The sequence below is a fragment of the Pyrgilauda ruficollis genome, unplaced genomic scaffold (genome assembly GCF_017590135.1).
Source record: "Pyrgilauda ruficollis isolate IOZ18807 unplaced genomic scaffold, ASM1759013v1 scaffold122, whole genome shotgun sequence".
Classification (NCBI taxonomy): domain Eukaryota; kingdom Metazoa; phylum Chordata; class Aves; order Passeriformes; family Passeridae; genus Pyrgilauda; species Pyrgilauda ruficollis.
The window spans coordinates 930,860-943,523 of record NW_024510544.1 but is presented as its reverse complement, the minus strand read 5'-3'; the positions used below and the strand labels follow the sequence as shown (position 1 = coordinate 943,523).

The following is a 12,664-nucleotide window of genomic DNA, read 5'->3' as shown; positions in this document are numbered from 1 at the left end:
AGCAAATGTACAAGGTCTCAAATATGCCTGTGCCAGTGAGCTGACAGAGGGCTGAGGCACAGCAGTGGAACCTGTGCATCCAACAGCTCACGTTTGTCTCACCTGCAAGCAGGCTGCAGGCCGCAGGAAATACTGCATCTTCTCCAGTATTTCCTTCTGCAGAATATCCCAAGCAATTGTTTTTTCCAAGTGCAACACAAAGGGCAAGCCAAACCTATGGGAAGGAGAAGCATTTGAGGAACAAGTAAAATATTATCCTGTTCAGCAATCGGAACCCCAAACTACATGGGAGAACTTCATGTGAAGTTTTGTGAAACTTCAGAGGCTGAGGCACTTCTCAGGCTCCAGTTGACACAAATGCCTTTGCCATGGTTGTTTCTCACTTCTCTCTCTCCCCCCATTTTCACTCCAATTAAAATTTCCCACCCATAACAGGGTCTGGTCAAACATGCTCCTCTCAAACCAGACAAAGGTGGTGCATCCTCTCAACTGGGCTGCATTTATTTCTTTACAGTAATGCAATACTTGAAGTTCACCAAAATTAGAAATATTTTGCTGCACCCATTAATGCTTTTTGATCAACATGTTCTTTAGCACCTGAAGTGAGCTAGGGATGCAAGCTGCTGCTCCTTCACCTGGAGCCTCTACTACAGGAAAGTAAAATCCAGGTCAGTTTAGGAAGCAGCCAGAAGAGTAACTCCAGCCATGCTGCTGCCAGTCACCTTTTGCTCTGCTGTCCAGTGCACGCTCTGTTACACACCAGCAAGACAATCTTGTCATTTGCTGCTAGTTTGGGACAGGACTGTTCCAGTTTTCCAGACTTCACCGTTCCTTGAGAGTAAGCTATTGTTCGGGAGTGCTCAGTGCCACATTTCAAGTTATTCAGGTTATTGTTCACATGTATTCCTGAAAAATTAGGAGAAAGGAAACATTTCATGATGTCATTTGTCTTTAGTGCCTGATGGCCCCTCAAGAAGCCCTTCTTGGGCTGGAGAGGAGCAGGTCAGTATGGAATCAGGAGCATTTTCATCACTTGGACAAAGGCTTCAAAGAGCAGCTTCCTTTCACAGTGACTGTTTCTTTAGAGAAGGACATCATATGCAAGTGCTCCCCATCTGATTTTTCACAGCAGGTTGTACAAGCACTCCCAGCTTTTACTGCCCACAAGAAACATTAACATGCCAAGAACCCAACTTGCTACTTTCAATAACAAAATTTGCATTTGATTACACTCCATCTGCCCAGGATACCATGATTACCTTTCACTGAGGGGACATGCAGAGGCCGAGGAGTTTGAGCTTGGAAAGAGAAAGTGTTTGTTCATTCCTGAGACTGTTTATTCATCACTAGCAATCTGATTTTAAATAACGCAATTTCAGTGGCTTCATCTGGTCCCTAGCAGGCCTTTAAATTAAGCCTGACAAGAGATTTCACATTAAGCCAGCCTGGCCTGCAGCATCAGCCCTGAGAAGAGGCAGAAAGGAGTGCACAACACTGCTTGATAACCTCCCAGCTGACAACACTATTAAATCTTCCGGAATGAGCCTGGACAAAGTCAGAGCTGAAATCAATACACCAGAACATCAACAGCTCGTGGGACTCACTCTTTTCCCACACAAACCTCCCTCAGTAGTCACCCGAGGTGGGCATTGAGAGTTATTGACTCACCTCTCTGACTGAGGATGCCCTCAGGCCTGAAGATCTCTGGGGTCTCAAAGGCAAAGATGCAGTCGCTCTCGTGGATGGTGTCCAAGTCGTCGGTGTCGCAGAAGGAGCGATGGAACCCATCGTAGTACATCTCTGTCAGCACGATCTGCAGGCACCAGAAGCAAACCAGAACCCATCAAACCTCCCACAGTCTCAGCTCAGTGCCCCATCCCTCAGCTGGGATTTTCCTGCTAAGGGATGGCATTCAAGACACACTGTCATCAGCCAGGAGCAAGGAACAGGGAAAAGGACAGCCATAAACAAGAAGCTGAGGTAAAAACAACATATGGAGAGGTTTTGGTGGAATTCAACAGCTTTCCTGAAGCTCTTCCTACAGAGGAAATCAGCGTAGGTGCCCAGTGGTTGCCTCACTGCCAGCATGCACACCATGGGGCCAGGCAGGTCTGCACACTGCACTGAGGGCTATTCCAACATCACCAGGATTCAAAGAGCCAGTGCACAGGGAAAAGCAGGATCCAGATTCCCACCACTGCCTTGCCTCCTTTGCTATATATCCAACAAGGGACAAAAGCCTCCCCTCTCCCTCCCAGTGCAGGGAGGGCACACAGGTGAGCAGCCCAGCCCCTTACCTGCTCCGTGGGTATCTTGGTTTCCGAGGAGACAGCCTCCCTCAGCCTGGCCACTGTTCCGGAGATGGGCACGGCCACCCCGATGCGCATGCAGTGCGAGCACTTGCCCTGGTACACCACGGTGACATAGAGGGGCCTGTGGAGAGCATGGAGCGCTGCTAGGCTGGGCTGAGCACCTCTGGGCACTGCCCGAGCAGCCTCAGCCCAACTGGGCACATCCAGCTGCCCACCATGTACAGGGCCCTCCTCACTGTCCACATCCACCTCACACTGGAGCCACGCTCAGCTGCAGCCCGACATGGGTGTCTGATTTACAGACTCCTTTCCTACTATATGGCCTGGTGTTACTTGCTGCCACAAGCAGAACATCTCAAAAGAGGCCCACAAAGCTAAAACCAAAACTGTCTATGAGAAGGCAAACAGTTTTCCAGCAGGGATCCAGAAAGGAAGCTTGGACAGTCAGTATAAGACAGCACCTTGAAGTACTTGGAGAGCTGCTGCTGGGAACAGGCTGCCTCTCAGCCCTCAATCCTGCCTCCAACAGCAGCCAGCAGCACTGCTGGGGAGAGAAGAGCAAGGGGACACCTTCCCTGGACAGCCCACTCAGCCTCCACCCAGCAGTGAAGCAGGGATTTCCAGAGCAAATGTGACAGCGATGTTTAATCTGCCCTGTCATCACCCTGTTCCACTGCCCTGGAACCTACACAAGTTTTCTGGATGCAAACACCAGGTGAAGGAGTTTGTTATACCACAGGTAGTTTTGCTGTGCATCTCTATCTTCACTTTGAATGTTTCATCTGAATTTTTTTCCTCTCCTGAAGTTTTTTCTTTACTTGCATCAGCTGTCTTTCAAAAAAGCAAAACATTTTGCAGGAAAGATTTTAACTTCAATTTTTTAAATTGGAGTGATCAGTGAGGCTGCTCTCAAAAAACAAAGTGCTTCAGCCTTTTCCCTTTTTTAATTTTAAAATGCTATAAAATCAAAATATAAAATATTTTGGTTATATGAAGAAAAGACTTTTTCTCCCAAAATTAATTCTATAGGAAGGATAGGCCTTTCAAGCGTAAGTCTCCATTTTCCATTTTACCTGCGAAGCAAAACAGTCCTATCTATCTTTTCTAGTGACTTATCGGAAATGCTGGTGGTATTGTCTTGCTGCTGTAGCACATTCAGGAACACGACACGCAGGAAGGAGCCGAGGGCTCAGGACAGCTCCGTACCGAGTGTGCGGCAGAGGGATCGGCAGCGAGATGCACAGGAAAGGGTCAAAGGTGTTGCTCTGCTTCTGGCAATGAGGGCACGTCAGGGAGGACCTGGGACAAACATGGACAACAGGGCACAGTTACACTCACTGCACTGGGAATGGATAAACCACCAAATCCCACATTCATCGACGGCAGATCCAACGGGAAAGCCTGGAAGGGTTTTGTCTTTGGAGAGAGGTGAAGTTACAGGACAGGGACACAGACAGCACGGGGGGCACACAGCCCTTACACAGGAAAAGCTCCAGACAAGAGTCCACTCTCATTCTCCAGAATTCCATTCTCATTCAGAACCAATCTGCACCTTACAATGGCTTTGTGTCTTAGACCAGGTTTGAGGTTTCGCCTTTGCAAAGGAAGAGTTGGTAAATACTGGGGAGGAAGCCCAGCAATTTAATTCTCACAGCAGTACAGGCACAAGCCATCAAGGAACACTGGTGATTCAGCTGTTCTCTTCCAACAGCTCTGAAATTAGAAAGCTCTCTTCCCAGGAAGAAGGGAAACTCAAGGGAAAGCCCTGAAGGGACAGTGATAACTTCAGCTCAGAATTCCCAAGTGCCAGATGACAAGCACTCTGCACACACTGGGGATCCCTAACTCCCAGCCCCCTCTAGATCCTGCCATGGGCTCTTCCCTCTCAGTCAGGGTGAGCCCCACAGCACGAGGCTTTCCTGAGCCTTTGCTCATGAAGCACTGACTCACTCTCAGGATGCACAGGAACAGGTGTAGTGGTACATACTGCAGATTTAGACAGAATATACCAATTTTGAAGCAGTGAAATTCTCTCTTTCCTCTAGAGCAAGGTCTTAGTTCAGCAGGAATTCAGAAACAGTTGTTAACACAGTGACACCAGTCCCAACTGCACTGGGAGCCAGTGTCAGTTTAGAATTGTACTGGGGTCACCCACACATTCAACAAATTTACAAAATACCATACCTGTACTGGGCTTGAAAGAGTTCCTGCACAAACGTGCTACTGATGGGAAAGGCTGGGCCCTCCAGCAGCACATCATCCTCCAGCGGCGGCTAAAAGAGAGAACAAACCCTTGAGACACACCCAGGTGCGGGGGGTGCACCAAGCAAGTGGCTCCAGAACCCCAGTCAACTGTTGCCTTCCTTAGCCAAAAATCACTGGGAAAATGTCACAAGCATTTTTAACTACCAAGCACACTCTGCTCCAAGGGTGGGCATGCAGGAAGGTGAGGTGGGCAGGGCAGCCCTGGGAAGGGCACGGGGCTCACACCTGACGAGGTCAGGCAGCCCCAGGTAACACCCCTGGCTATCGCAGAGCCACTCAAACACGACTCAGGGATTCCTCAGGGAGCACTCACCAGGGATTAGTGGAACAGCTGGTTACGTTCCCAGGGCAGAAACAAACATTATTTTAACCCAGGTTTTTGTTCCATCTGAACTATGAAGTTCAGAAGCCAATGGGGAGAGCTACTCTCCTTTAAAAGGAAAGCCTGTGTGCAAAGCTGGACTCGCACAGCGTCCCGCAGCAGAATCCCTTACCTTGAGTGGAGGCATGCCACCGGAGTTCACCACGTTGTTCAAATCCTCGTGGACTCTGTCGAGCAGCCAGAGCAGGAACTCCTGGGCGTCGTGCTGGGCGTTCCCGCGGTACTGCATCGCGTTCTTGGACACGATGTTCTGCACAGGAGAGACAGTGCAGCAACAGCCAGAGCAGAGCCCAGGCCACCCCAGCACACCTACCCCTGCCTCACAGCACCTGACACTGCTGCCCTCACCAAATCTTCTGCTTGTTCAAGCTGAAGCAAAACAACAATTTAGTCTCCTAATGCCCACACACTCTGTCTTGCTCATTGTGGCTCTGGTGAGGTCACACATTTCCCAAAACCTTGATGCAGATGTTCAATGCTAATCTAGGTCTACAGTTCCAGGACTCAGCCAAGATCAGGACATCTAAATCACAGATGCTTCTACAGTCTGATCATCATCATGCAGGTAGAGCAAAATTACTTCCCATCAGCACCCTGTCAAGCACAGGAGTAGTACAGGCCACTGTGGAATTTTTTCCACTGGGTATCAAGACTCCACTATGCATAACTCGCTCAACCTAAACACTGTCTTCTACTGCCATCCCAGCCAGGGAGGTGCAGCTTTCCCTGGACACCAGGAACCATGGCATCCCAGAGCAACCAGAGCTGGAGCAGCACCCATCCCATGCTGTGCTGCACCTACATGCTCGGCACACCTGCAGAGAGAAGAACTGTTCAACAGGACTCTGACTTACTGAGCAGGGTCCCCAAGAGGGACAGTGGCACGAGCAGAGGCCAGACAGCACCTGCAGGGCAGGAATGGGTGGGAAGGCTGCAGAGCCTGCGCCCAGCAGGCTGCACAAGTGCCTCGTGCCTGAGCTCCTCCACTCCTCTAATCAGAGTTTGCAACAGATTTGAGAAATGAGGTTGGGTTGCTCGCTTTATCCCTCTGAAAATGGGGTCACCAGGGAGGGGGGTGGTGATGAAAGAGGCAGGCAAGGACTGATAAACATATACTCTCTATGCTCTATAATCTGTCCACTGTCTCAAGGCTGCAAAATAATGGGAAACAGAAATAATCTGCTCTCATTACATACGTGCAGGACTTCTGACAGTAGATTTACTGCCCTTGCTGTGCAGGGACCAGCACTCTCCCACATAAAATATGTGCACACAGCTTGAACCATGGGAGTGGTACCTAGCCAACACTCTGTGCCACACCGGTGTGACCCCAGCACCTCTGCTTGGTGTCCAATGTAACCCTCAGCTTGGGATGCTGCTGCAAATGGGGCAGAGAAATTTGAAGCAGTTTGTGGGAACTTGAAGATTAATGAAGACCAAACAGCATTCTCTGCTCCTAGCTCCTGTTAAGCAATGCAAAATCCAGTGGCAGAAAAAAAAGGATAAAATATAATCCATAAAATGGATCTAAAAAACTCTCTTCAGGTACCAGCCTGATGCCTCTTGCCCTCCTTCAGCAGAAAGGCAAGCTGAATGCACCCAGACAGTGATGCAGGGAAGAACGTATGGCACACATGTGGAGACTTGCTTTGCAAACATTAACTTGGTTCAAAAAAACCTACACCGAAAATTAAATTTAGCCCTTAAATTACTGTGTCAAGTTTCAAACTGAAAGTCAGTCACTAACACGTGAGGCTGAGATTGTAGTCCAGTCTAGTGGTCACCTCACTACATCTCTCCAGAAGCATCACATGCTCCCGCAGTGACACACCTGGGCTGTAACAGCTGTGCCCATCCTTCCCAGCCCAGCACCAAGGGATCATGTCCCTTATCCCACCGAGGGAGGGGACTCCAGCAGCACTGCAGGTCACAGCAAAGCCAGGCTCATTCTTCTCAGCGAGCTGACCACCGAGAGCCAAGGGCAGGAAGTGCTGACACCAGCCGTGTCCCCAGCCGTGTCCCCGCTGTGCCAAGACATGAACAGGTGTGACAGGAGCAGGCCCTGATGCTCCCCCAGCAGCCAGAGCCAGCAGCCTCATCTGGTGTCCTTTGCCCCAGCCAGCTCAGCCAACACACGCTGTCACTGCCCTTCAAGGGCCCGTCCAGACACAGCTGATGATTAAAGGCTCCTGGCATTGCTGGGAGAAAGCAAATCCAGCATTTCAATGGAAAAGACACATGGAGGGGTTCTGTACAGAAACATAAGGACTTTGGGAATCCAGGCTAGTATTTGTTATTGCCTCTTCCCCAGAGGCAGAGCACATCACTCCAGCCCAGAGCCTCCCTGGCTTCTGCTGCTGTGTGTCCCTGGTGCTGCAGTGTCCCCAGAGAGCAGCCAGTCTGTGCCAACCCCAAGCACAGCGAACCCAGGGATGCACAGCAGTCACGTGCCTGCTCTGTATCTGTGTCACTGCTCAGCTCAGAAGCATCTCCACGATAATTGCTCTGGTTTTCTCAACTCTCTTGCAGCCTGAGTGGACTAAGGACAAAGAGCTGCTGTGGAGACACATCACAAGATGCTGGAAGTGATTCAGGAAGCACTACAAAATATCAGATGCAACTTCCTCACAAGAGGCTCTGCTAAACAAACACTCCAGCACCAGCAGCACGTTCCCAGTGCCACTCACACCTCCTGCCAGCACTGCTACTAGTGGGTCCCTTACTGCTGAAACCCCTGCAGCTGCTGCTCCAGGGATGCCGTGTGCCCTCCTCCCAGCCCCTGCCAGGGGCTGTGGCAGCAACCCCAGACACACAGGGTGTGGGGGGGACAGTGGACACACAGTCAAACAGTCAGTGCTGAGGGACATGATTAAATCTGAGAGAGACAGAGGTGCTGACTCAAACAGACAATTTAACAACTGAGACAAACAGCAGGAACTCCTGTAGAGCAGACCCCAGCCTGAGGGGTCAGCAGCAAACAGAGCCCCCACACCTCCCTGCTCCCCTCCCTGCTCCCTGTGCCCACAGCCCTCAGCTACAGACAGGGCTGTACAGCCCTGGGGGTCCCCACAACCCTGTGCTATGGATGGGGTCTGCAGCCTCTCAGCAGCCAGACTGGCCATTCCTGAACAGCTCCTGAACATCTGACAGGCAAAGCAGACAAACGAGCAAGAACTCATCACTGAGCACTGGCCACCCAGCACCTCTCCATACTGACTTTCCAAGTCTGCCCTTCCAGCCCAGCAGAAGGTTTCTTGCCCTTGCCACAACCCTAAACCTTCACCCCTCTTTTGCTCATCACTTAAGACAATAGCTAATTTTGCTGGTCCTGCAGTAACACAACAGCAACTGTAACTGGATTCAGATAGAGAGTTAGGAAGAAAATGCTTTAAAAACACATGAAAACCACCACATTTACCAACCCCCAGGAGCCATTAATCCTCTGCCCCTAATCTGGGTCGCCTGTAAGCAGAGTTGGCACATCTGACCAGCTTCCATCCAGCACCGCAGGCTGTTAAGGATGACTCCAGAACAATTCTGGGGCAGCTGGTTCAGCTATGAGGCACCAGGAGTGGGCATGGACTCTGACACTGCCTCCCAACACCTTCCACGATGCCCAGCACCTCCAGCCCTTTCCTCAGCCCAGCCCTTGTGAGCCTGGCAGAGGTGGGTGGATCCTCCATTCCACCAGATGTGCAGGCAGTGGTACACAGACACCCTGAATGAAGTGGCTCCATCCAAAGAGATAAGGGAGGAAATCACAATTTCCTGTCCCACTTATGTACCCCTAATGCAAGCACCCTACAACCATATCAGCCCCTGCCTGTCCGTGAAGCAGATCTACAGCAAAGACACATTATCATTTTTACCAGGCCACTGAAAGTTTAATAATAATTCATCTACTGCTCTAAATAGATGCAATAAATAGATCAAAACAGAGCTGAACTACTGGCCTCTTCTTTGCTGCTATTATTGTTCCAGTTCACAAAGACAACTAGAGGAAAAATGCCAGTCTGCTACTTTCCAGTGTGGCCCTGCTAGGAAGCAGCTGTGGAAGGATTCTGCACATGAACAGATAAAGACAGCTCAGTAGAGACCTGACCCAATGACACACATGTGCAGGAGAGAAAGGCTATTCTTTATCTTCTGTTGAAGAGTTAGTTATGCTCAAGCATGTTATTTCTCTTTTTCAAGCCCACAAGCACAGTTTTGTGTTTGAGTAAGTTCTACAGCAGACACTGCTTACCTGAACTGCCCTCTGGGCTCACACACAGACAGCTCTTTCCCCTCTCTGGAGATGTTCTTTTCTGGGGAGACCAGTATCCAGCCAGCAGCGTGGCTCAGGCCCTGGGGCTCAGGCAGGGACCCCTCCAGTCAGGGGCAGAAGAGATCACTGTGGCCTTGGCCTTAGCACAGGCTTCAAACAGGGAAAAGGGAGCTTTGATGACAGGAGGTCTGTCACAGCAGCCAGGGCAGGACTAAACACTCCTCCTTGCCCTGTGGGCATCCAGAGGCACCAGCACCCCATGGGACACGGGGGGAGCTTTGATGACAGGAGGTCTGTCACAGCAGCCAGGGCAGGACTAAACACTCCTCCTTGCCCAGTGGGCACCAGCACCCCATGGGACACGGCAGCTCCATGGGCAGTGTGTCCCCACGGTCCTGCCCTGGGCAGTGCAGGGGCAATGAGCACAGCCCTCAGGAGAACACTTCAGGAAGCAAAGCCATGAGGAGCACTGCAGGGAGCAGCACAGCAGCACCAGAGGGATTCTCCACCGCGTTTAACAAGCCCAGACAAGAGCAGCAGCCCCTGCCTGGCACCTCTCATGCCAGCAGCTACTCTCACCCTTCCAGGCTGAAGCCTGTTAATCCTCGTTAAGCACCTTCCTTCAATGCATAAGGAGAGAGTGAAGTCTGTGCAGATGGTGCTACCCAGGGCTGCCCAGTGAGCACGGACACAGGGGTGGGCTGTGGGTGCTGCACTCCCCAGCTGGCACACTCCTCTCCAGGCCCTTCCCAGCAGTGCAGCTCTTGCTGCCAGAGGCACCACCAGGAGTCAGTGCTGCCTGCTGGAAGAATTCACCCTTACGAGGAGCAGAAACCCCAAATTGTTCAGCAAGAACTTGTTTTCCTGCTACACTAGTAGAGCAACTGTTGGTATTCAAAGGAATGAGGGACTGAGGAGCAGAAGAATGCCACAGACGTGAAGCAGCCCAGTAGAGGACTATCAGTAAATGCTGGCACAGAGGGCAGACAGGAAGGCTGGCTCAGCAGCCCAAGGAGCTCGTGCTCCAGCTGCACACTGCACCTCTCCTCTCTCTCCAGGCTTTGCTTCAGGTCCCAAGCTGGACACAGAATCTGGGATGGGGGCGCCCATCATTGCCATTCTGAGATGCCTCCCCTTTCATGTTATAACAAACATTCACTTCAGTGACACAGCCATATGCTAACAAGTTCATTAAGCAGTGCTTTGCTCAAATGGCAGGAAGAATGGGTTCACTCCAATGAAGTGTGGCCACGTACAAAGCACAGGGCAGCACAGATCCAATTAAGCTGCCTGGGAACATGCATCCCCCTCACTGCTTCCACGGGCTGCCAGGCACCACATACTTTCACCATGTGTCATTTTGCATAAGCAGCACGGAAATAAAAACCTGGAAGCTCAGAAGACAGAAAACACATTTTGGCAATGATGTACATTTGTCCCCCCAGCCTCACAGAGGGTCCTGCCAACCCCATGGGCACCTGGCAGTGGAGCAGCAGAGCTGTTCCATACTGGGGTCTCTTCTCCTGCCCCACCCAACCCTCTGCTCTGGAAAGGAGCACCCACACCACAGTTCTGCTGCCCCCTCTAGCAGAACCCCCTCAGCAGCCACATCCGACCCCTGGACTCTGCTGCTCAGCCTCGGCTCCCCAGCCTTGTGCTGCATCACTCAGATCAAAGTTTGAAGCGTAACACAGAAATCCCCAGAAAGCATTTGGATTTCACAGGTAAGTCAGACAGCTGCCTTAAGGCAACCAGATCTGCTAGGAAACCCTTCCCAAGGGGTTTGGAAGTATGTGTGTAGAAAGAGAGTGAAGCAATTGTAAGGAAAAACAGGTAAGAAAATAAGCAAAACAAAACAAACCATACATGCAGCAATGGACTTGCATCTTATTGATAATGAACATTAAAAAAAAAAAAAAGGTGTAAGTGGCAAGACTGCCAGACCTCTGTGACCCCAGTGAACTGCATTTCCCTGATGTCAAGAACCATCAGAAAAATGATGTAGAAAATTTGTAACTTGCTTTTTGTTTCAAGGAAAGTGTTTCAACTCCAACTCCCAGAGCAGCCCTAGGACAGATCTCCTCAGTATGATGCCACCACTGGAAGCACCTGGACTGAACTGCAACAAGCACTTCAACATCCCATGTTACCTAACCCACTCAAAGCCTCTTTAGAGCAACACAGAAACTGAAGCACCAGGAACCAAAAGCCAAGCAACCAGAAGGGAAGGGTGAAGGGTCTCACATTCATTCATTCATTCTTTCATGTCCCTTCCTTCCATCCCTCTGCGCAGGGGGAGGACACTTTGCTCTCTGTGGAAATACTTTAGGAATAAGCAGTTGACCCTATCCAGAATAAAATAACTGATCCTATTCTAGGCAGAGAGCAAGACAACTAAATACAATCCAGGAGATCACATTTGACACATCACTGGCCCCATTAGCAAGGCACAAGGGCTCTGGCGAGCAGAAGGGCCTGGGGCTGACAGCTCTGTGAGCAGGACCAAAGGCTCCTGACAGCCACGCTGCCCCAGCAGCCCTGCTGAGAGCTGCTCTCACTGCACCTTCGACAGGAGGCAGAGATCTGACCATGGCAACACTTCCAGGAGCTCCTTCATAACTCAGGAGTTCGTGATTAACTCCCAAAGAAGTGCCCAACACAGCTGGCAGATTGCTTGTCCCAAAGTGAGATATTTGCACCAAATGCATTCCCAAAACACCTTGAAATGAGTTTCAAACAGCTACCTGGAAATCTCACACTAAGTTTAAAAATAAATAGAAAAGGAAGCAGCACTTTTAACCTGGCACAATAATCCCTGCTCTACCAGCAGGGACTCGTTCTGGGTTCAGATCCAATTCTGACAATCCAGCCCAACAGAGTTATGGTGACCGTGCTGTATTTGCTGAACATGCTGCAGGTCACAGCCAAGGCCATCTTCTTGTAGGAGGAGAAATGCAATGCCAGCCCTGGAGTGCAAAGGGTCTTGTTAAACACTGGCATGCTTCAGTGGTCAACTGCCTTAGAGCCCCAGAGAAAGTCTCAAAACAGTAAGAGCCTCACCATTCACACAAGACCCACACTCCACAGAAGGCAGAGGATTTGCATAAGAACATAATTTTTCAAGCCCAATTAGTTTAAATGAAAATCCTTCTCACTGACGACCCCCACCATCACCTCCGAGTGCTGCAATACAAAGGGCACTCTGTCCCCTGTCTGACACTCCCAGGAACTTTGCAGGCAGGACGGGACAGCTCCCTGCAAAAAAACAACCCCAAAGCCCTGCCTATACAATAGATGTTTGTCACCATTGTCACACCATCACAAAGGGGAAAGAGGAAGCACAAGCTGCAATATCAGCCCCTGTTATGAAAGCAGCAGCTTTGTTTGGGCAGGAAAACAAAACCCACTGAGCAATCGGAAGGGAAGGATTGTTCAAGC

General features: G+C 50.5%; 1 protein-coding gene across 16 annotated transcripts in view; it reads right to left on the bottom strand.

Annotated features, from left to right (window-relative positions):
* Positions 1-12,664, bottom strand: part of USP31 (ubiquitin specific peptidase 31) — a 32,768-nt gene that overhangs the window by 16,853 nt on the left and 3,251 nt on the right. For all 16 annotated transcript variants that reach the window (XR_005957086.1, XR_005957085.1, XR_005957087.1 and 13 more), the window contains exons 2-8: positions 5,072-5,209; positions 4,497-4,585; positions 3,519-3,611; positions 2,298-2,433; positions 1,669-1,813; positions 723-906; positions 103-214 (exon numbers count right to left, since the gene is read on the bottom strand). Coding sequence is in view for 3 of the 16 variants with exons in the window: in XM_041490398.1 (XP_041346332.1) it covers positions 103-214; positions 723-906; positions 1,669-1,813; positions 2,298-2,433; positions 3,519-3,611; positions 4,497-4,585; positions 5,072-5,209 (897 nt within the window). In the remaining 13 variants the exon portion in view is untranslated. The remainder of the gene's footprint in view (positions 1-102; positions 215-722; positions 907-1,668; positions 1,814-2,297; positions 2,434-3,518; positions 3,612-4,496; positions 4,586-5,071; positions 5,210-12,664) is intronic.